The sequence below is a fragment of the Limulus polyphemus genome, unplaced genomic scaffold (assembly GCF_000517525.1).
Source record: "Limulus polyphemus unplaced genomic scaffold, Limulus_polyphemus-2.1.2 Scaffold1346, whole genome shotgun sequence".
Taxonomy (NCBI): domain Eukaryota; kingdom Metazoa; phylum Arthropoda; class Merostomata; order Xiphosura; family Limulidae; genus Limulus; species Limulus polyphemus.
In genome coordinates this window covers 54,236-75,456 of record NW_013666956.1, presented here as the reverse complement: position 1 = coordinate 75,456, position 21,221 = coordinate 54,236, and the positions used below count along the sequence as shown (strand labels likewise).

At 32.4% G+C, this 21,221-nt stretch overlaps 1 protein-coding gene across 1 annotated transcript in view; it reads left to right on the top strand.

Annotated features, from left to right (window-relative positions):
* The window catches only part of LOC106463198 (period circadian protein-like), a 48,452-nt gene that overhangs the window by 6,784 nt on the left and 20,447 nt on the right, over positions 1 to 21,221 (top strand). Inside the window, exons 4-14 of the mRNA XM_022390643.1 lie at positions 7,363 to 7,511; positions 9,221 to 9,315; positions 11,616 to 11,702; positions 12,264 to 12,375; positions 13,499 to 13,535; positions 13,864 to 14,039; positions 15,400 to 15,478; positions 15,923 to 16,029; positions 17,302 to 17,352; positions 19,316 to 19,440; positions 19,702 to 19,819. Of these exons, the coding sequence (XP_022246351.1) occupies positions 7,363 to 7,511; positions 9,221 to 9,315; positions 11,616 to 11,702; positions 12,264 to 12,375; positions 13,499 to 13,535; positions 13,864 to 14,039; positions 15,400 to 15,478; positions 15,923 to 16,029; positions 17,302 to 17,352; positions 19,316 to 19,440; positions 19,702 to 19,819 (1,136 nt within the window). The remainder of the gene's footprint in view (positions 1 to 7,362; positions 7,512 to 9,220; positions 9,316 to 11,615; positions 11,703 to 12,263; positions 12,376 to 13,498; positions 13,536 to 13,863; positions 14,040 to 15,399; positions 15,479 to 15,922; positions 16,030 to 17,301; positions 17,353 to 19,315; positions 19,441 to 19,701; positions 19,820 to 21,221) is intronic.

Sequence of the window (21,221 nt, the reverse complement as noted above, 5' to 3'; positions counted from 1 at the left end):
TATATATATATATATATATATATATATATATATATGTGTGTGTGAGTTACTAAAGTCACTGATGATCTATGTACAATTCATATATATAGATCTGATATCTCCCTTATTGACAGAAGAGAAAAATTACACATACCTGTGTTGTATGGTTTTTATGTAAGATATGGTAGCTATATATCTGATATCTGCCTTATTGACAGAAAAGAAAAATTACATGTACCTGTGTTGTATGGTTTTTATGTAAGATATGGTAGCTATATATCTGATATCTGCCATATTGACAGAAGATAAAAATTACATATACCTGTGTTGTATGGTTTTTATGTAAGATATGGTAGCTATATATCTGATATCTGCTTTATTGACAGAAGAGAAAAATTACATATACCTGTGTTGTATGGTTTTATGTAAGATATGGTAGCTATATATCTGATATCTGCATTATTGACAGAAGAGAAAAATTACATATACCTGTGTTGTATGGTTTTTATGTAAGATATGGTAGCTAGTATTTTTTTTTTCTCTCGGGAAACCTCATTTGCAATTTGGGTGTGGAATATTGGTGGTAAAATAAAACAACTGCTATTCACAGAAATTATGTTTACAATATTTAGGTTTATCATAAGTCATTTGTGTTTAAACTTTGTGATGTAAATATTTACTAGGTTAACATGCTTTTGAAAACACAAAATATAAGTGTTTTATTGTATAGCTTTTCTATATATTAGTTTGTGTTATAAATAGTTATTGGGTTAAAATGTTTTTAAAAACACAGTAAATGTATATTTAATGATATTTAATCTGAACCAGCACGTGTTATTCACAATGTTATATTAAACAACTTTGATAAAAGCCCCAGTAGTTCAGCAGTAAGTCTGAAAGCTTACATTGCTAAAAATAGGGTTTGGATACCCGTGGTTGTTACAGCATAGATAGTCCATTGTGTAGCTTTGTGCTTAAGAAATTAACAAACTTCCATAAAAAGAAACCAGGGACTCTAATTATTATATTAATAGCCTTTTTTTTTTAGTGAAAGTTTGAAAAGCACTTTTTTTTTTTAATTAAAGCAAAGCTTGCATATTTAAGTAGGAGATATTACAACAAAATTTATGTTTAGTATGTGTTGGCTTTGTAAACCAGATTATAAGTAAAATTCAGAATTTTGTATTGTAGCGTTTTCAGAAAACGTAGTAACAAACACAAGTTTACGTAACGCCTTCTATACGCAACTGAAGGGCTGCAAAATATTTATAACATTTTTGAAATCTTTTGTGGCCTTGTGTGGGATACTTAATTTGTGGAACTGGGTTGTGAAGACTGCTACAGCGGGTAACTAGGCCGCGAGGCTTAAGGAAACCATACAAACTGTGTCAGTTGAGAAGACAAGGTGATGGCGGGAGTAACGGTGATGTAAATGGATAGAACTTAGAAGCCATATAACACACGTCATACTTTGAAGGCTATATGAAGGAGAGATGTAACAGATTACCTGCTAATTTGGCCCTGCAGGAACGAAACACTTGTTTTAGGAAGCTGTAGGACACTTCCCCAACACACTGTTCAGAATATTAAATTACGTTTTCCATTGTTGATCTGGCGCTTAAAAGTTCCCAGTTCTTAACTCTCTGGTATTACAGCGCAGTGGGCAGTTGTAATTTTATCAAAATAAATTTCCACATTATTTGATACAATTAAAAGTTTGTAATATGGCATACTAAAGTTGATTGTTATGAGTAGGTGTAATTTTTCTTCAGAACGTATTGTTTAATGGTAATTTTATAGACAGTGACGATTGGTAGCTGCTAGGGATGACGAATACGTTGTTTATTGTAAAATATGAAAGTGGCCAATAGGCAAAAGCAGGGGTGAAATTCTCTCTGAAAAAAAAAGGTACTCGGTAGAGGTACACAGCTGAGTAAAGTGGACCTGATTTCGAAAACAAAAACAATACCTTTAAACATAAAAAAACGAAAAAGCAATTCAAATAAAGCCCGGCCTTAAAAAAATGAGTTCCATTACTCAGTACCGGTGAGTATCGACAGAATATTCTCGTAAGGTAATGATACCAATCAGCTAGAATCGTAACTACAATTATCGGGAAATAAATGTAGGAAGCCCAATTACTTTTTATGCGGGGGTGGATGGGTGGGTGAGTGACAACTTTTGTAATTACGCCACTATTACAACGTAGCCCATCTAGCTGATTCAATCCTAAAATGTCGTGGCATTTCTTAGCATAAAAAGATAGAAGTCTTAAAGTATCTATACACTTGGAAAGATCTTAAAGTCTTATTCAGTAGACGTTCCGTTGTAAAACTAGTTTTGGGAAGATCCTGTTAAAGTATAATACAAATACTACCACTAAAAAGAATAAAAACTAGCAGTGGCGTCGAATCTTACATGAGCATAGTCGTGTATATTTAAAATATATGTCGACGTTTTGTTGTAAAACTAGTTTTGGGAAGATCCTGTTAAAGTATAATACAAATACTACCACTAAAAAGAATAAAAACTAGCAGTGGCGTCGAATCTTACATGAGCATAGTCGTGTATATTTAAAATATATGTCGTTAATAGTTGATCACACTTGTTTGTACACCTTCCTCGCACCGTAGCTCGGCGGTAAGTCTGAGGGCTTATAACGGTCGAAACCGTGTAGCTTAGCAACAAACAAACAAACAGACGCATGTATTGACTCACACCGTTGGTACTTTCAATCACATGTTTACTTGTTTATAAGTCATGACCGTTTATCTTTCTTTCATTGGTCAGATACATCTGGTAATCTCCCTGTTACCCAATACACTTAAATTCTGTGTGTATGCAATGAAAATTTGGACTAGATTGCGATTAATGCACAAAATGTTTAAATGGAAATTTGTTCTGTAGACAGCTGAAGTTGATATATAACATTACTCCATTCTGTATTTTTATTTATTTCACTTTGAAAGTTGTTAATGTAAACACACATACACATTCAAAACATGTGTGCAACTGTTTAGGACCTCATATCTACACCATTCAGCTACTTTACCCTACAAACTGTTTGGTAACATTCAGCTACTCTACTTCACAAACTGTTTGGCACCATTCAGCTGGTTTACTTCACAGACTTTTTGGCACCATTCAGCTATTTTACTTCACAAACTGTTTGGTAACATTCAGCTATTTTACTTCACAAACTGTTTAGTAACATTCAGATACTTTACTTCACAAACTGTTTGGCACCATTCAGCTATTTTACTTCACAAACTGTTTGGTAACATTCAGCTACTTTACTTCACAAACTGTTTGGTAACATTCAGCTACTTTACTTCACAAACTGTTTGGTAACATTCAGCTGCTTTACTTCACAAACTGTTTGGCACCATTCAGCTAGTTTACTTCACAAACTTTTTGGCACCATTCAGCTGCTTTACTTCACAAAATGTTTGGTAACATTCAGCTACTTTACTTCACAAACTGTTTGGCACCATTCACAAACTGTTTGGCACCATTCAGCTACTTTACTTCACAAACTGTTTGGTAACATTCAGCTACTTTACTTCACAAACTGTTTGGCACCATTCAGCTACTTTACTTCACAAACTGTTTGGTAACATTCAGCACTTTACTTCAGCATACTTTACTTCACAAACTGTTTGGTAACATTCAGATACTTTACTTCACAAACTGTTTGGTAACATTCAGCTACTTTACTTCACAAACTGTTTGGTAACATTCAGCTACTTTACTTCACAAACTGCTTTGGTTGAAACATTGAATCATTACCGTATTAAAATTGTAATAACACACAAATGTTGTTCAATATCATAATAATAATAACTGGATATACATAAACAGCATAGGGACCATTGCAGTAGTAAATATTGTCCTGTTTTAATGTTTTCTACACTGTCTATATTTTTAAACTTGTATGTTGCACCTAGAGCAAATGTTTAGCATTTCGACCTCTAGTTTTCGAATCCAAGCTCCTTGTTTTTTTGCCTTTGTTTTTCCCGAGCAATCTGTCACTAACAGAAGGCGAGTCATTGCGAATTACGTTAATCTGAAGTGTTTGACGTTTCGCAACTAGATTTAATGTTTATTCAATCTATTGGAGACGTACGTGGACACGGTTCGTACATTCTCTTGTTCTCCAGCTTGAAGTACTTGTTGTATTAACGGAGAAAACAAAACAGCATTATCTAGCAGGTCGTTCTTCGACAAGGTTCTTGATGTGTTTCTCGGGTAAAAATATGAGTGAATTCTTGTAGTAGTCCATTTTCGATATGGTAAACGAACTACCCGTGAAATGTTGATGATGTTTGTTTGTCTGGTAATCTGCTTCAGCTGATTTCCCAACTCTAGTTACACGAAGTACAAACCTTTTAAACTCTTCTATAGTAAATAAACCTCATCCCGGCTTCTGTAATTTGAGGGATGGCATGGAAGATATTTGGAGAATGTTGATAAGACAGAACTCAAACGTAACATAGTATTGTATAATTTTATATATATCGTGGAAACTTATTTTATATGCATCGAAAGCCATCTAGTGGCGGAATTAACGTACTTATTTTCACAGTGAGGACGTGTATTTTCATGGATTTAGTAATGGCACTTTAAATTCATTTTGTGTTTAGCCTTTACGCTCAACCCTAATCTGAAAGGAAAAATTGACCAGAAATATTGGTCTACAAAAAACGTGAGTAGTTGTCGTTCTTGTCTGTAAGGTGACGCCTTTATACCATTTTGTTTTACGTCAAAGATATATTGGTTTCAGTGAAAGTAAATAGTAAAAAGCTATTTTTAAAGCAGTTTTTCTGTTTAAATGCTAGTAAGTAATTTGTTAAAATGTTTGTGTAAAAATTGGATTTTATTTTTCCACTCGAATAAAATTCGAACACCAGTTGTCAGTTTGTTATAGCACATTAGTTTACTTGGATTTAGAAGCGTACTGGGTTTTATGAAGGTATTAATGACGTCAGTAGGTATAGAAGAAAATCAATATGTATTTACATCAGTCTGAAGCTGACTGTTAGAAATATGACGTCTATATCTAAAGAAGCTAGAAAAACGTGACTTCTTTTAGATCTAATGGTTCTGAACTAAAATCAAAAATTGAGCTGGTTATCAAGAAAGTGGTTAATTAGCTAATATCATTTAAGACGACTGATGACAGGTTTTTCCAGCTTGACTTTTCATCTTTATTTTGAATTATTTCTATGTAATTTCTCAGAGTTTCACATTTTTTACATCAAATTCTTTATTACTCCTATTTTTCTTTTAACAAAAAAGATGGTTTTTGCCATGAAATCGTTTTAATGATTTTATTTTTTGTTCCCTTGCTCATCTTTTCACTCCTAAAACAAAAGTTAGTTATACGTAGTTTACATTACGACCATACGCGTGAATGTTTTTACTAGCATCTCCCTGTGCTGTATTTAGGATTTTAATAAATGTGAAACTTAACATTTATTAGTTTTGACCCTTAACAAAAGACCAAGATACCCTACTTTTAAATATCTTTTATATGTTATATGAGAAAGCCTGGATAGGTGAAGGGATTATTAATTCAAAAGGGAAATAAGGCATAAATGAAAAGGCCTAACGTGGAGTAAGAGATAAAAGTGGAGACAGGGTGTTAATAAATAACAGGGTGACGCGAGAAAGTAAATTTAGCCCACTTACGTGTGGTAACAAGTAAATGGTGGGTTTAATCGGCAAAAAAAGGGCGAAATAAAAAGTCAACAAAGCACTGTTAATCGTTCAGTGCAGTTGCGCTATACATTAATTTTGGAATGAATTTTGTTACGCCTACTTGTAACATTTGGGAGGAGAAAACAAATTAATGACATATTTGTATTTTTCTAAGGCTTCTCTCTTATATCTACCCCTCCAAAATTAAAATACGCTTCTAATTAATACAACATGAAAGTAATTAAGAAAAATTAATTCATCGACTAAATAACGTAATAGACTTTCTGTCAAAAAAAAACACCCACGCTTGAATTCCAGCCACCATCAACATAGAAATAACTTTCTCAGGACTTTTGTGAAACAACAACTTATTAGCAGTCGAAACGTGGGATAAAAAATAATTAGTATCAAGTTATAAAAATGATTTGTTACTAACTGATAATTATAATTGAGCGATAACATGACAACAATTAAACCAAAAGTTTCGAGTTTCGTCTACTTACTATAATTAGTCAAATAAGTTTTAGTCTTAGTAGAACTTTAAATTCATAAAATTTTGCCATTCTTCTAATGAGTGCTAAAAAGGTTCAATTTTCGTAAAAGCAGAACGTGGTTAAATTTTTGGATTTAAATCGCGGTATTCGTAATCAACATATGGTAAAGCAAAATTTTGTATATGCCTATTTTAACACTGTTAAATTATTTTTCGTAAACGTCATGAGTGCGCATGCGCGTTGACTTTTTTTTATATATTGAAAAATTTAACAAATTTTAAGTTTGAAACATATTTTTTTTTAACTTTAGTACTTTAATTATGTAATGATTATTAAGTATTTGAAGCAAAATGAAGTTAACTAAATATTTAGTATAATAAAGTATTATGTATTACAACATTCGTAGGTTATTGGAATTATAATTAATCAATTATAATAGTAGGTTTGTATATGTGATCTTTTCTCGCACAACCCCCAAAATTAATTTTACTTTTGAGAAAAATGGTGAAAGTAAGTGAGAATAATTTTGGAAATAGAAAAATGATTTTTGTATTCGAAGGGCACGTGTTCTGACGAGCCTACCAATAAGAGTTCAAGGATGATTAGGCCCGGCATGGCCAGGTGGTTAGGGCGCTCGACTTGCAATCTGAGGGTCGTGGGTTGGAATCCCCGTCCCACCAAAGATGCTCACCTTTTCAGCCGTGGGGGCGTTATAATGTGACGGTCAATCCCACTGTTCTTTGGTAAAAGAGTAGCCCAAGAGTTTGCGGTGGGTGGTGATGACTAGCTGCCTTTCCTCTAGTCTTACACTGCTAAATTAGGGACGGCTAGCGAAGGATGATCAAGGCCGATTGTCAGAAGTGACAAGCCCCACATTGGCTCTGCAGTAAGTCTCTGGACTTATGACGCAAAATATCGGGTTTCGATGCCCGTGATGTACACAGCACAAATGACCCATTGTGTAGCTTTGTGTTAAACAACAAACAAATAAACAAACAGAAGTGGCAAAAAGTCGAAAGCTAAAGCTTTCACGTGTCAGTGATGTGATTGATCAGGAACATCCATGGGTTGGCATAAACCAAAAATGAATTTTTTGTTGTTCTTGTAGCTAATATTTTAATACGTGTTTCTGCATGATATCCTAATAATTTACGCATAATTTGACAGTGATTTTTTATGTGTTTCGTAGTTCTGATGCTACACCAGAGGTAAAAGCTCCCATTAAAAGAAAATACACAAAAAAATCAAACTCGGAAATGAAGGCACTTCTGCCTCCAGAGGACACCACAAGTTTAGGCATAATTTCTCCAATCCTCTCATGTTTTCAAAGCATTGGAAGTAAGTATATCATTTATCTCGATTTTGTCCTCAGCAGTTTAGACGTACGAGTAGTTCTAATTTGCTTAATTTTTAAAGTTTTCATCTGTGTCTCTCTCTCTCTTTATTTTATTTTGAACTGGTAATCCATTGCTGGAAGAGCTAGCCATTGTATGCATGTATGTTGTTTTTCAATCAGTTATGTGCACCAGTTTTTGACGGCCCGGCATGTCCAGGTGGTTAGGGCACTCGACTCGCAATCTTAGGGTCGCGGGTTCGAATCCCCGTCCCACCAGACATGCTCGCCCTTTCAGCCGTGGAGGCGTTATAATGTGACGGTCAATCCCACTATCTTTGGCGGTGGATGGTGATGACTAGCTCTAGTCTATCACTGCTAAATTAGGGACGGCTTGCGTGCAACTTTGCGCGAGATTTAAAACAAACCAACCCAGTTTTTTAACGGAAATAAAAATCGTACTGTACGTGACGTGGGATTGTTCGAAAATCTGCAACTTTGGTTAATGAATTTTTACAGTTATTTCCGTTAAACTTAGAGTAGTTTTAAAGGATGTAACGGCTCTACTTAAAAAAACAAAAAAACTGGAAAACTTCACATAAACTTGTTATAAACTTGTTAAGTGAAGGAAACAGCTCATGGAAAGTCTTTAAAATAAGTGAATTTAAACGTACAAAATTGAAAAAGAGACGTTTTTTTTATATGTTTGACAGATTGTAGGACGAACGTATAACTCGGAAAAGCATATCGTACATGTATTATGTCAATATCTTGGTGTATTTCTTAACATCTACATACGTTAAAAGATTGGGTGGGCTTAAGCTCCTCCTCTCATGCCTTTTCCCCTGACTTAGAAACATTCTTTTTTCCACAAGTATTATAAGTTTTCATACAGTAAAATGTTTATAATACTGAATTAAAGAATAAAATTGGATCTGTTGATCTCCTTCAAAAATAGGATCTCCTTCAAAAACAAAACAAAAAGTTTGCTTTGTGATTCTTTAAAGTGTCCTTTTTGTTTCCTTTTGAGCCCCCTGCCCCTTTAATGTTCTCTGCACGTTATCCACCCAGCTATAATAATTGTCATAGTTTTGGAGAGCGGTACTATACCTGCCTGCATGACAGTTGTATATCTCCGGATATTTTCAGAACATCAGACACGGATATCGAATCGATGTAATATAAATGGGAACTAGTTTCATGTGAGATCAAATTCAACGTAATTTTGTGGTACTCCACTTGATGAGGTGATTAACGTTGAGTGGATTCAGAAAATCATGACACTATTTGAGGAATCAAGATGATTAGAAAAATCCCATTCGTTATCGCAGTAAGACTACTAAAATGAGAAGAGAAGAAAAAAAAGTTAAGTCTAACGTTTCTTACTTAATTGGAAACGTCGGATTTACCCATAACAAATAGCGCGAACCACATAACTGGTTATTCTTATTTAACATAGGAGAGGCGGTAACCTCTAAATGTCATTATGGTAACAAGAGAACTGGCTATAGGGTTTGCTAATATGTTTTCTGTATATATTTTTTTTACATAAAAGTATTTTTCAAATATTGCTAAAGATTGTTCACGTAAGCTGTGTACATGGTTTATCAGTTTCTAGATAACAAAGGTAATTTTGAAAATTAACAAGTAACAAGTATAATTCGAGATGATAAACTTTTGAAGCTCTGTTTCAATTGTGTGATTTAATTTTTAGTTAAGTCCACAGAACTTCTGTCCGGACATAAAGATCCCATCTTAAAGCCAGGTTCTTTCAAAGATCTAAACAACAAACCCGTCGTAAAAAATGGGGTAAGTTTATTGTTTGCAATGTTTGTTTGGTTGTGAACTGTTATGTAATTTTGAAAAAAATTCTTTCATTATAAAATAAAAACAAAACTTAATAATATGAAAGGAAGCTCTAGTTTTTAGCCTACAATTACATAAAAGTATGTATAAAAAAGAAATTGCAAACCGAATTTTGTACATGCTTACACGTTTTATACTCCGAGCAGAAAAGGCTTAGCGTGCCGGACTATGGATCCAAGGTTCTGTCGTTCGAGCCCCATTACCGCCAAACAATATAGCGTCTCACACTTTCGAGTCATAGGTTCGTTATAAGAGTGACAGTAAAAATCACATTTTTCGAATAGAGTAGCCCACAGTTTGGCGGTGGGTGGTGTTTATATTTCTTCCCAGCTAGAAAAGAGGCGAATTAAATGTTTAATTTTTAACTACCAAATCTATGTGAAACAAAATTAAATAACTAAAACTTTAACAGGACGTTCGTTTCAGTTTTAATAGCCAGGACAGTTATTTGCCAAACAAGAAAGCGTTTTTTAGCTTCACTATCTTGTTTCGTCGTTATTACGTTTATAGTATCAACACAGCATTCAATCCAACTTTGCATTAACAACAAAAAACAACAACAACAACCCTAATCCTCGATGTCTGATTTAAAAATTCTATCTTTTTCCACCCCCTAAAAATTCTTTAAAAAAGGGGGGGGGATAGAGGATGCGGCTCGGCTCTAAACCTGAGAGATCTGGAAAACCAGTCTCTTGTCACGGTTTTGGAGCGCGTGCTCAAGATGTCACGCGCTGAGCCTCGTGCTGTATGACGTCAATACGCGTGCTACCGATCGGAAGGCGTTGAAGGACAAGCAACTAGGATTGGAGTTGTAGGCGAGGTTATGTAATGCTTTTGCGTGACAGAGACTAATATCAATCTTTGAGTGAAGATAATTAATAATGCGGTGAAGCTATTTTAATATACTCCAAGTTGTTGAATATATTGCACATAAGTATAGTCATATTGATAAAATACGATGACGTTGCGGTGATTATTTAAATCTCATATTTTAATCCGCACGTTTCCTTGTCTTTTTGTTAGTCATTGTTGTTATGAGAACATTAATCAAGTTACCAAAATTGCCATCTGAATTGCCCAGAAAGTCCCGATAGGTAATTTAAAAGTTAAATATTCAAAATCACGAGGTTATTAAAGAACTTTAAAAATGACAGTAATGCTGATACTAAGAAAACACTCGAAAAAAAAAAAAAAACACGAAAGAAACCCACAACTCAAACACTTTTAGAAAGTTTTTCTGAGGTAAAAAGGATCATTAGGGTGAACTGTTCCAATATTTATTTGTGTGAAGCTGAACTTACATTTATTTATTTTAACTTAACTTGAAATCTGTGGTATTAAGTCTGCATACAATTTGTTTCTGTCTTAGAAATTCACCATATATTTATATGTATATTTAAAGATGAAAATTACTTCATTCCATTCAGTCTTAAGAAAGGAAAATATTAGATTTGAAGCTATTATTAAGGGTGCTAATAGATTTATTTATTTTACTGAAGGTCTTTTTATTCACAAATGTATGTATGTGTATCTTTTGATAAATAATTTTTTAAACAAACCACTTTTAAATGATACTATGGAATACTGTGTCCAAATACATCAGAATGTATTGTTTTGCGTAATGAACCAAAATTTTGTGAGTATTTGTAATAGTTTACTTTTTACTGATTTTTATAATTATGATTGGTCATGAAAATCCCAAAGTGACCTTCAAAGAACTATAACAAATTAATTATTTTTTTTTAATTTAAGAAAGCATATTTTTAAGGTGAGTTAATTCCTAAGATGTTTTTCTTCTTAACATCATTTTTTTTTTAGCTGGTGAGCAGCTTTAGTAATTTATGTTCAAACTCTGCCACACTGATGTTTTGTTATTTGTGTTCAAAAAATATGAATTAGTGTATAATATTTATATCCTAATGGATACAATAATATTATCTATATGTTTTAATAATAGTGGATTTCCATATGATTTTTTTTACTGTCAACAGTATCAATGCAAATTGAATTAGACAAGAAATAATGTTTTAGTTAGTGTAAAGTTTAATTAATCTCATGCACACGTACACATATATGTTTACACATACAAAAAAAAACAACTATCACAACAAAAATTCCAAACTGTACATTGCTTGCTTAGCTAGTTTGAATAGACAATAAACATTTGCCAGATGTAATCATGCTACAGTGTTTCTTCACCTGAGTTGAAGAAACTAAATGTTTGTGGTTGGTTGTCTTTGCAGGAGGGCTTCTGTATTGTTATATCATTGCAAGATGGGTCAACTTTATATGTAACAAGCTCGATTTCAACCATCCTTGGCTATCCCAAGGTAAGACATGTAAATTATTGACTTATCTTGTCTTAATCTTATCCAATATATCTTACCAGTTTTCTTATTTTTGATAAGGTATTGCTCAGAAAGCAGAGGAATTGTAGGTTAAAGAGAGAGACTTCTATGAAGAAGAACCATGGAAGCACTTTACTGTATTAAGGATACATTAGTTAACATGCATTAAAGCCATATACACTGTCCTAGTTTTGTATGTTTAGTTTAAAGAATTTCTTCCAAGAGAAAGATAATATAGGGTGATGTTAATAATGGTAACTTATCAGCATATTTTAGACAGTGGCATGTATCATATGAATGGAGGCTTATGTTTTATACAATTGAAATAAGAACCACTGTAATTTTTTTGTAAGTGTAGTACTGATTACTTATGTTAAATATATGTGGTAATATTACTTAGGACATTTGTGTTGAAAGAATCTATTTTCAGTCTTTTTTTTTTTTTAAACTTTCTCAAAAATGTAAATGAAAGATTAGCGGGAAGTGCATTCATGAGTAATTAAGATAAGAAGGAATTCAGGCTTTTTCTCCTCATCCTTTTAGGATATGCTGATTGGGCAGTGCTTCGTGAACTTTTTATATCCTAGAGACCAGGTTGTTTTTGCTAATTACCTTACTCAAGGATTGAATGCACATTTTACTGAGGGAAAGAAAGGTAACAGTTCTTTTGTAATAATACATTGTAATTGTATGTTTATTTTTTAGTGTTAACATTATTCTGATTATTTGCCCTAATATAATGCACACTTTATTTTCTTCCAAATACTTCCAGAAAAAGTGACTGCTAATTATATTTAAGCACGTTCAGTTTTGTTAGGTATTTTACTAGCAGCCACCACAGAAAATAATTAATGATTTCAAAAAATGTTGCATATCCATTGCAATGGATGATGACTTGCTGTGGGAATGAGAAGAGGAGGATGAAGCAAAAGTTAAAGGAATCCAATCCAATGGTAGTGACAATTCTAATGATGATGAAGATTTATGTGAAGATGAATGATTAGCTTAATGTATTACCACGTATAAACTTTTCAATAAATTTTGTAAAGTTGACACGTAAAAACATTCAGTGAAAGATTAACAGAAGTGTTTAATACATCGATAGTTGTTTACTGTATTTAGAAACTATTCAATACATTTTGTAAAGTTGACACGTAAAAACATTCAGTAAAAGATTAACAAAAGTGTTTAATACGTCGATAGTTGTTTACTGTATTTCGAAACTATTCAATACATTTTGAACAACTTATTTGTAAAAGAACAAATTTTCTTGAATTTAACCTTTCAAAATTGAAAGTGCATTATATTCGGGCAAATACGGTAAGTTGTAGCCAATGTTTTATTAAGTATTAATTGTATTGGCAGCTTGGTGAATTATATAATATATTTAAAATGAACTATAACTAAATGCTCAAAAAATATCAGGCCATTATCATTTTGCCTAGGAAAGTATTAAAAGGAACTAGCTCTAATGTGATATATTATTAATTATACAGTCTATTGTATTATAATTATAATTACTTTAAATGTGTTTTTGTTTTTAACAGAAAATATAATGTTCAGATAATCCAGATAAATTCCAGTTGATAAATTTTACATACAGTATTTAACTGATAAATGAGGTTAGTGGTTACAAAAGGTAGGGTGTATCTACACAGTGATAAAATGTGGTTGTTTTTGTGATGTTTTTTTAGACGTTGTCACATGTAAGAATGTCAAGAAATTACTAATTTTTGCAATACACGTTTTTACTGATTTTATTAACACTGTTATTTCAGGTGCTTGTGAAAGTTCAAGTTTCTACTGCCGGATACGGTGAGTAATAATTTATCTTGTTAGTTAAACAATTAAAGAAATGAGTTATTATATTGTGTACTATTTTAGAATGAAGTGTATCTTTTAAAATAATGTACCTTACAGGTTACCGGAAAATTGAGTAAATTAAAATCATAACAGTTGCCAGAATTGTAGCAGGAAACTAGTTGTAAAACAGTATAATTTAGCATTGGTATGTTCAATTTGTTTAAAATGAATGGTTGTAAGTAATTAAATGTTAACTGAGTGTAACAGACAGAAATTGGTGCACAATGAACACTGTTTGAGCAGAGATGTATAGAAATTTTATTGGGTGAAGTATTTTCAGGAAATACCAGGGCTTAAAATCTGGATTTGGAGTATCAGAAAAGAAGCCCCAGTATCAACCTTTTCACACCACGTTACATGTCAAAGAGGTGTGTAACGACAGCACTTGTGTGGAAGAAAGCGATCGAGCCATGTGTCTTGTGGCAACATTTATGCCTGTGAAATCAGCCTATAGTGGTAAGTTGCTTAAGAAGTTCTGTTATGTGTCTGGTGACAATGGTTGTGCCTGTAGAATCAGCTTAGAAGTGCTATTTGTTGAACCTTAAATTATTAATGTAGAGCTAAAGTTATGCTTATATAATCTACTGGAGAATTACATGATTTGCTTAAAATGTTCAGCTGTGTATTAAATTACAACAGTTGTGCCTATAGAATTATGGCTGAAGAATGAGTTGTTGATTTGTGAGTAGGTCTTTGACAGCAACAAATATGCCTGTAGAATTATAGTTTAAGAATGAGTTGTTGATTTGTGAGTAGGTCTTTGGCAGCAACAAATATCCTGTAAAATTATAGTTTAAGAATGAGTTGTTGAATTGTGAGTTGGTCTTTGGCAGCAACAAATATGCCTGTAGAATTATAGATTAAGAATGAGTTGTTGAATTGTGAGTAGGTCTTTGGCAGCAACAATTGTGCCCATTGAATTATGGTGTAAGAATGAGTTGTTGAATTGTGAGTTGGTCTTTGGCAGCAACAAATATTCCTGTAAAATTATAGTTTAAGAATGAGTTGTTGAATTGTGAGTTGGTCTTTGGCAGCAACAAATGTGCCTGTAGAATTATAGATTAAGAATGATTTGTTGAATTGTGAGTTGGTCTTTGGCAGTAACAAATGTGCCTGTATAATTATAGATTAAGAATGAGTTGTTGAATTGTGAGTTGGTCTTTGGCAGCAACAAATGTGTCTGTATAATTATGGTTTAAGAATGAGTTGTGAGTTGGTCTTTGGTGGCATCAAGAGTGTTCAAAGTGTCAGCCTTTATGAGTGAGCTGTTTTTTAATATAAAAGTTTTATGAAAGTGTGAAACTATCCAACCTACTGTTTAACTAAGGATTGAAAAAGATGTATTCCAGAATTGTTGTTTTTAATCTTTAATAAACTATTTTGCTAGTTTTTGCTCAGCTGTTCGTGTTACAGTAGAAAGTTTGCGTGAACTCAGTGTATGAAGAACTCAGCATGGATACAAATATGAATTTTGTTTTCTTATAACATCAATTAACAGTAACATGAAAATTGGAAATGTTAAAAACTTAGTGACTTTTATTCCAATATCAAATGCTTAGTATGGATAATGAAATCTTAAAACATAAATAATTATTGTTACTTAATTTCTTAGTAGAAATTTATTTCAAGATCTTAAAGGGTTATAAAAGTGTACGTACTTAACTATTATGGTGGCCTCAAAAGTTTATTGGAAATACTTCTAAGTGTTTGTTCATTTTTTTAATGTAAAAAGACTTGCCTTCAGCAGATTTTCTGTATGTACAAAGCATTGTTATGCTAGGTATTAAAGGGATGTAAACAATATTTTTATCTTCAGTACCAGAAGAAATTCCAACAATGTCATCCTTTTCTACCAGACACAGTACGGCTTGTTACTTCAGTCATGTTGATAACAGGTAAGTACAGCTACTATACTGTTATATTATTTGTTTTTGGTAGTTTGATTCAATAATGGCTTTTTCTAATAATACAATTTAAATAACAGTAGATTTTTGTAAGATCTCTGAAGAACATGCACACGTTTACTCTTAAGTATGAACTGAAATACTGTCTAAACGACAATTATATCAAACTTGAGGGTTTCAGTGTTTTGTAAACAACAATTATTTCAAACTTGAGGGATTCAGTGCTTTGTTTTTTCATGGAGATGCAATAATTGACCTTGGCAGAACATCAGTTATACCTGTATATCACCAATTTCTTTTTTTTTAAATTGAAAGATATTGAATACCGAAACTTGTATCACATAAAATGAGTTGTAAATAAAGCATTTTGTATTTTTCTGACCTCCTCATGAGTGCTTCTAATCCACGAGACATTTTGTACTTGTGTTTCAACAGTGCCATACCCTACCTAGGGTTTGTTCCTCAGGACATGGTGGGAAACTCTGTGTTTGATTTCTATCATATGGATGACTTGCCGCAGATGAAGGACATTTATGAACTAGGTAAGCATGGTGATAACAAATTTAGTAAGAACTTATTAACCCATTAACCGCTGCAGGAGCAGCTCAGTTGCCATTTTCTGACTCGCAGATAAAACTGAGTTGCCATCAATCACAATAAAATTGTAAATATCGTCATTCGCATAGAGTTATATTTGCATATGTGCGACTGACGGATATTTCCGTCATTCGCAGCTGAGCCATAGAACTTCATTGATGTAAGTATCGTCATTTGCATAGAGTTATATTTGCATATGTGTGACTGACGGATATTTCCATCATTCGCAGCTGAGCCATAGAACTTCATTGATGGAAATATCCATCATCCGCAGTTAATGGGTTAAGTATTGATTGTTATCTAGGTAATATAGTTGATATATTTCTTTAGTGCTAAATTAGTTTTAAAACAAAAACTACAATAGTGCTGGAGGGATGTCAGTGACATTTTAATTTCAAGTGTTCATTTGATGGTTTCCCTACTTACTTTGTCAGTTGAGAGTGTTAATGAAAAGGGAAAATGGTGATTAATTCATTTGTTCTTAGTTTAAGAGAAAAAAATCTTCTTGAAAACAAAATCAAAAGAATTATGATATCAAAATAAAAAATAAAAGTTAACAGTACTTTTTCACTTACTACAAAAATACCTAAGATTAACTGAAATGTGATTTTAAGATGCAACAAAAATGGTATAATAATTGAACTGAAATACTCTGTTGGAAAATAACCATCAGTTTTTGTCCACAGGAAAAACTTAAAAATGATTCTCTACCAATGTTAAAAAATCTAGTAGTAAGCAGTCAACATGCCATTTGTACAGGTTAATTGTGTTGCTTAGTGTAGCTCTATTCCAACCTGATGATTAGTTAGAACTTTTACTTCCTTCGGGAGTATTAATAATACTAGATATGTATGATTATAAAATGATACCCAAGCTCTTTCAATGATTTTTCTGTATGAGTTGAAATTATAACTAAGATGTGTGTGCATATTACAGCTATATGTATAAAATTGACTTTTATAACTTAAGATTGAGTAAAGTGTTTATAAACAGTGTGTTACATAATTTGTTTAAAAATTTAAACTAAACATATCTTAAACTATATAAGCATGTTTTCATATAGCATCATTATGTGTAACTATGGAAACATCAATATGTAAACAGTATACTTGGATACCTTTTTTTCTGTAAAAGTTGTAACTGTGATAAATATGTAATTTTAAAGAACAATACCAGTGTATTATTCTGCATATGTAACAATATTTTCTGTTTTTCAGTTATGAAAGAGCAGGGTTGTCCATTTCGAAGCAAACCTTATCACACAACTAGCCAATTCTAATTTTTAAATACATATTAAGCACTAACATATCACAATCCAAATTGAAAGAGGGTTATGTTAACACATCTGCACCATATTTTGCTTCCAATATGAATGTTTGTTGTATCACATACAGTGATTGGTGTCTGAAAAATCTTCTGAGCAGTAAGTTAACTAGAAGACTTTACTCACAAACCTAGAATCCCTGTGAAAATATAATGTCCCTCCTAGTCCACCAGAATTGTAACTTATTTTACATTAGGAAAACAGTAATTATCATTAATTTTGTACTGCATATTGGGTAATTTAGAATTAGACAAGATGCAGTGAATTGTACACTAACAAAAAGCCTAGAGTATATATATTAAATATTCTTCCAGTATGGTTCTTTTAACTCACTTCAAAACACGGTGTTGTCCTACAACAAATTCCAGTTTCTTGGTCCAAGGATTGATAAAACAAGACCACTCCGTTTCCATTGTGATGTAACAACCATTAAACACTCTGAACCGGTTCTGAAAAACCTTTAACGTTTTGGATGCTATAATTGGATTTATCTGACTTGACATCTATAGCCGTTGGTGCAACAAGCAGATTTACCCCACGGTGTCACAAAAACGTTTCCTCATAGTGCGACAATCGGAATACTCCTACGTTTCTTGAATTTCCTGTCTTAGTACTGAGCATGTATACATCACCGAGCAAAAGCACAACTATTAAATTTTGATATTGAAAGAGTATTAAAAAGGTCAGATTCTAACTTTAATCTTTTAGTGGATAATTGACACTTTTCGAGAACTCACCTGAAATCTAATTATGCACTCAAAGGGTTAATATAGGTGGTCTTCACAACTTGGAATTGAAGAAAGATTGCATTGAATTGAGTTAATATTTTCAAGTGGTTGTAAAATATAAGTATTAAAACAGGTATCAGAAATACATTTATTTCACTTGAATAATACTATTTGAAAAAAGAAGTTTCATGATTTATTAAAACAATTAGAATACTATTTCAAGGTGTAAACTAATTATTATTTTTTCTGTTCTAAAACAAAATCACCTTGAAAACATTCAAGGTTTGAGATAGTGTTTACACTGATTTTACACTACACAAAGTAATGATGCCACACGACACTGTATGGCTACAAACTTGTAATGCAAAAGTTAGTTGGCAAATATTTCTGCAGCAAAGCAATACTACCTGTTACAATTTGTTGTGCCCCCAATTGGCTCAGCAGTAAGTCTTATGTTTATGAGATTAAAAATCAAACCAATACAATTTGTTGTGCCCCCAATTGGCTCAGCAGTAAGTCTTATGTTTATGAGATTAAAAATCAAACCAATACAATTTGTTGTGCCCACCAATTGGCTCAGCAGTAAGTCTTATGTTTATGAGATTAAAAATCAAACCAATACAATTTGTTGCAAGAAACATAAAGTAACAGAAGGACTTTCCACTGTACCACAGTATGAGAATTGAGCTGTAAAAGTTAATATTAACTAACTGAATTTGTCTTATTGAATAAATAATTTCGCTTCTAATATTGAATATTTTTATTGCGATGACTTATGGGATACTGGTTAATTTGGTTGAAAAGAATGAATGTCATATTATATTTGTACATTGGTATTAAACATTTTGCAAGGTTTATCAGCTCTGAAAGTATAGTTGTCATTAATGAGGGTAGTTTTAGATGTAACAGTACATAGATTTTTCTGTCAGCAAGAATGTTATCAAGAAAGTATGCTAAAGTGATAATTCATATACTTGTGGTAATTTCTATAAGCTACTAAAAAACAAAACATCTGCAGCATTTGAATCCCCATCTTGCTACATTGATAGATTCTCTGACATTGGAGTTTTATTGCTGCTTGAAAGTTCACAGTACATTAATCAACAATTCTGTATGATTAATTGATCAAATGGATGTAACAAATTGATTGATTTGTTTAAAAAATTATTATTATTTTTTGCTCTAGGGGTCCAGAAGACCCAAACATTTTGAATGAAAAGCAAGAAGAAGAAAACCCTGTATCAGAAGAGCTTCTTAAAGCAAGTCACCAAATACAGGAAGAAATTGTACATTTGTTATCACAGGTATTGAAAACAACAGTTTATAGTCTAATTGTGTATTGTGAAATATGTTTCAACTGTATTTGACTTAGGTGTATTATACAGTTTGTTTGCGTGAAACACTGCATTTGATTGGTTCAAAAAAAAGCCCCAAATATTGTTGTGAATATTATTTATATGTTAAATTGAAGTTAATATTATCAGATGGTATAAAGATATGTAGCATATTTTTCCCACATATTCTAGAAAAAAAGTTCTAAGTATGTGTGTTTTTTGTAATTTCAGCCAGTGAAAACTATCCTTGGTAGTTTATGTAAAGTACATGGCTTCAAAAGAAAATTAGCATTAGCTAACCTTACAAACAATCTTGTGGATAAGCTTGGAAGAACTAGGACTGTTGGTGGTACGTATTGACTGAACTCTTGGCTTGAACATTTGATCATAAGTTGTGACTTATTTCTTTCCCAGTTTATCAGCAATTAAAGTTTCAAGACAATGTAGGATTAGTAAAGATAAGAGTAGTGAATGAGAAAAACAATGCAAAATTATTGTAAGTTCCATATGGCCAAATACAAAGAATTAATTTATTTTTGGATATTCGTCGATGATTGATTTATGTAGTTTTTTTTTATATAAACATTTGAAGAAAAATATGTAATATCAGCTATTAAATTACTGTGTACCTTCACTATTGGTTTGAGATTAAGATTTAGGAAAAACATAACCAAATTACTTACAAAACACTACTAATTTTACTCTTATCACTTCTTGGATAAACTTTTAAGGATACAAAGATTTTTTTTTTCTAAAATATTTAAAAGAATATTCTGACCATAACTGTATTAGTTTACCTAAGCTTTTATGTAAAATGTGTATTATTCAAAGCATTTTGACAAGATCCCCAAATAGCTAAGACAATTTCCCTAGTAAATTTTAAACTTATTGGCTGTAACAACCATATTTTATTTTTTGAGCTAAAGTTTAATTTGTCATATATTGTCTTACATTAGTGCACTTAAACACTTCAAATCAGTAAACTACAGTACTGTGATATATGCAGAAGGTTGAGTATATTATATTTAAAAAATTTTGAATATGTAAATCTGCAGTGGAATGGTATGTATCGGGACTAAATGTTAACATTGTTTGGCATTTACATAGGTAGTATTATATCACATAAAATGCATCGTTTTTGGAAATGGTATGTAACAATCCTCTCTGACACAAAATACTCACCATTCAGACCAAGGATGTAGAATTTCCAAGAGGGGGGGGGTTCTTTGTGCTTACTGGCATTTAAATAAAATAATTGAAGTAATATGGATCAACTTGGGGCACCAAAACCACCCAGTAAGAGACCTGCAACAAGTGGTGCCCCAGCTGTGGTATGCAAAGTATTGCATCTTTTAACAGATAAGAATCCATAAACACAAAGGTGTGCCCCAGGCAACAGTGCACAACATCACAAAACAGGATCTCCATTTGGAAAAGCAACACAAATCACATACACATAAGTTGCTTCTATGACATATTTTTTCAACTCTTGGATACCTCAAGCAGCTGGAGAATGAAACAGCATGAACACTACCTCATATGAAGATATACTGATCAAGTCACTGGATGCAGAAGCTACGAATTTCTATTTCATCAGACCGTTGAAATGATTGCTTGGAAACTCTTCACTCATAAACTAGATGGCTTATGAAAAGCCACAGGGAGGACATGATAGCCTTGTAACATAGCTTTTTTGTAATGAAGTCTTCACTGCAAGGCTATTTTTAAGATTTACAGTCCACAGATAGAGT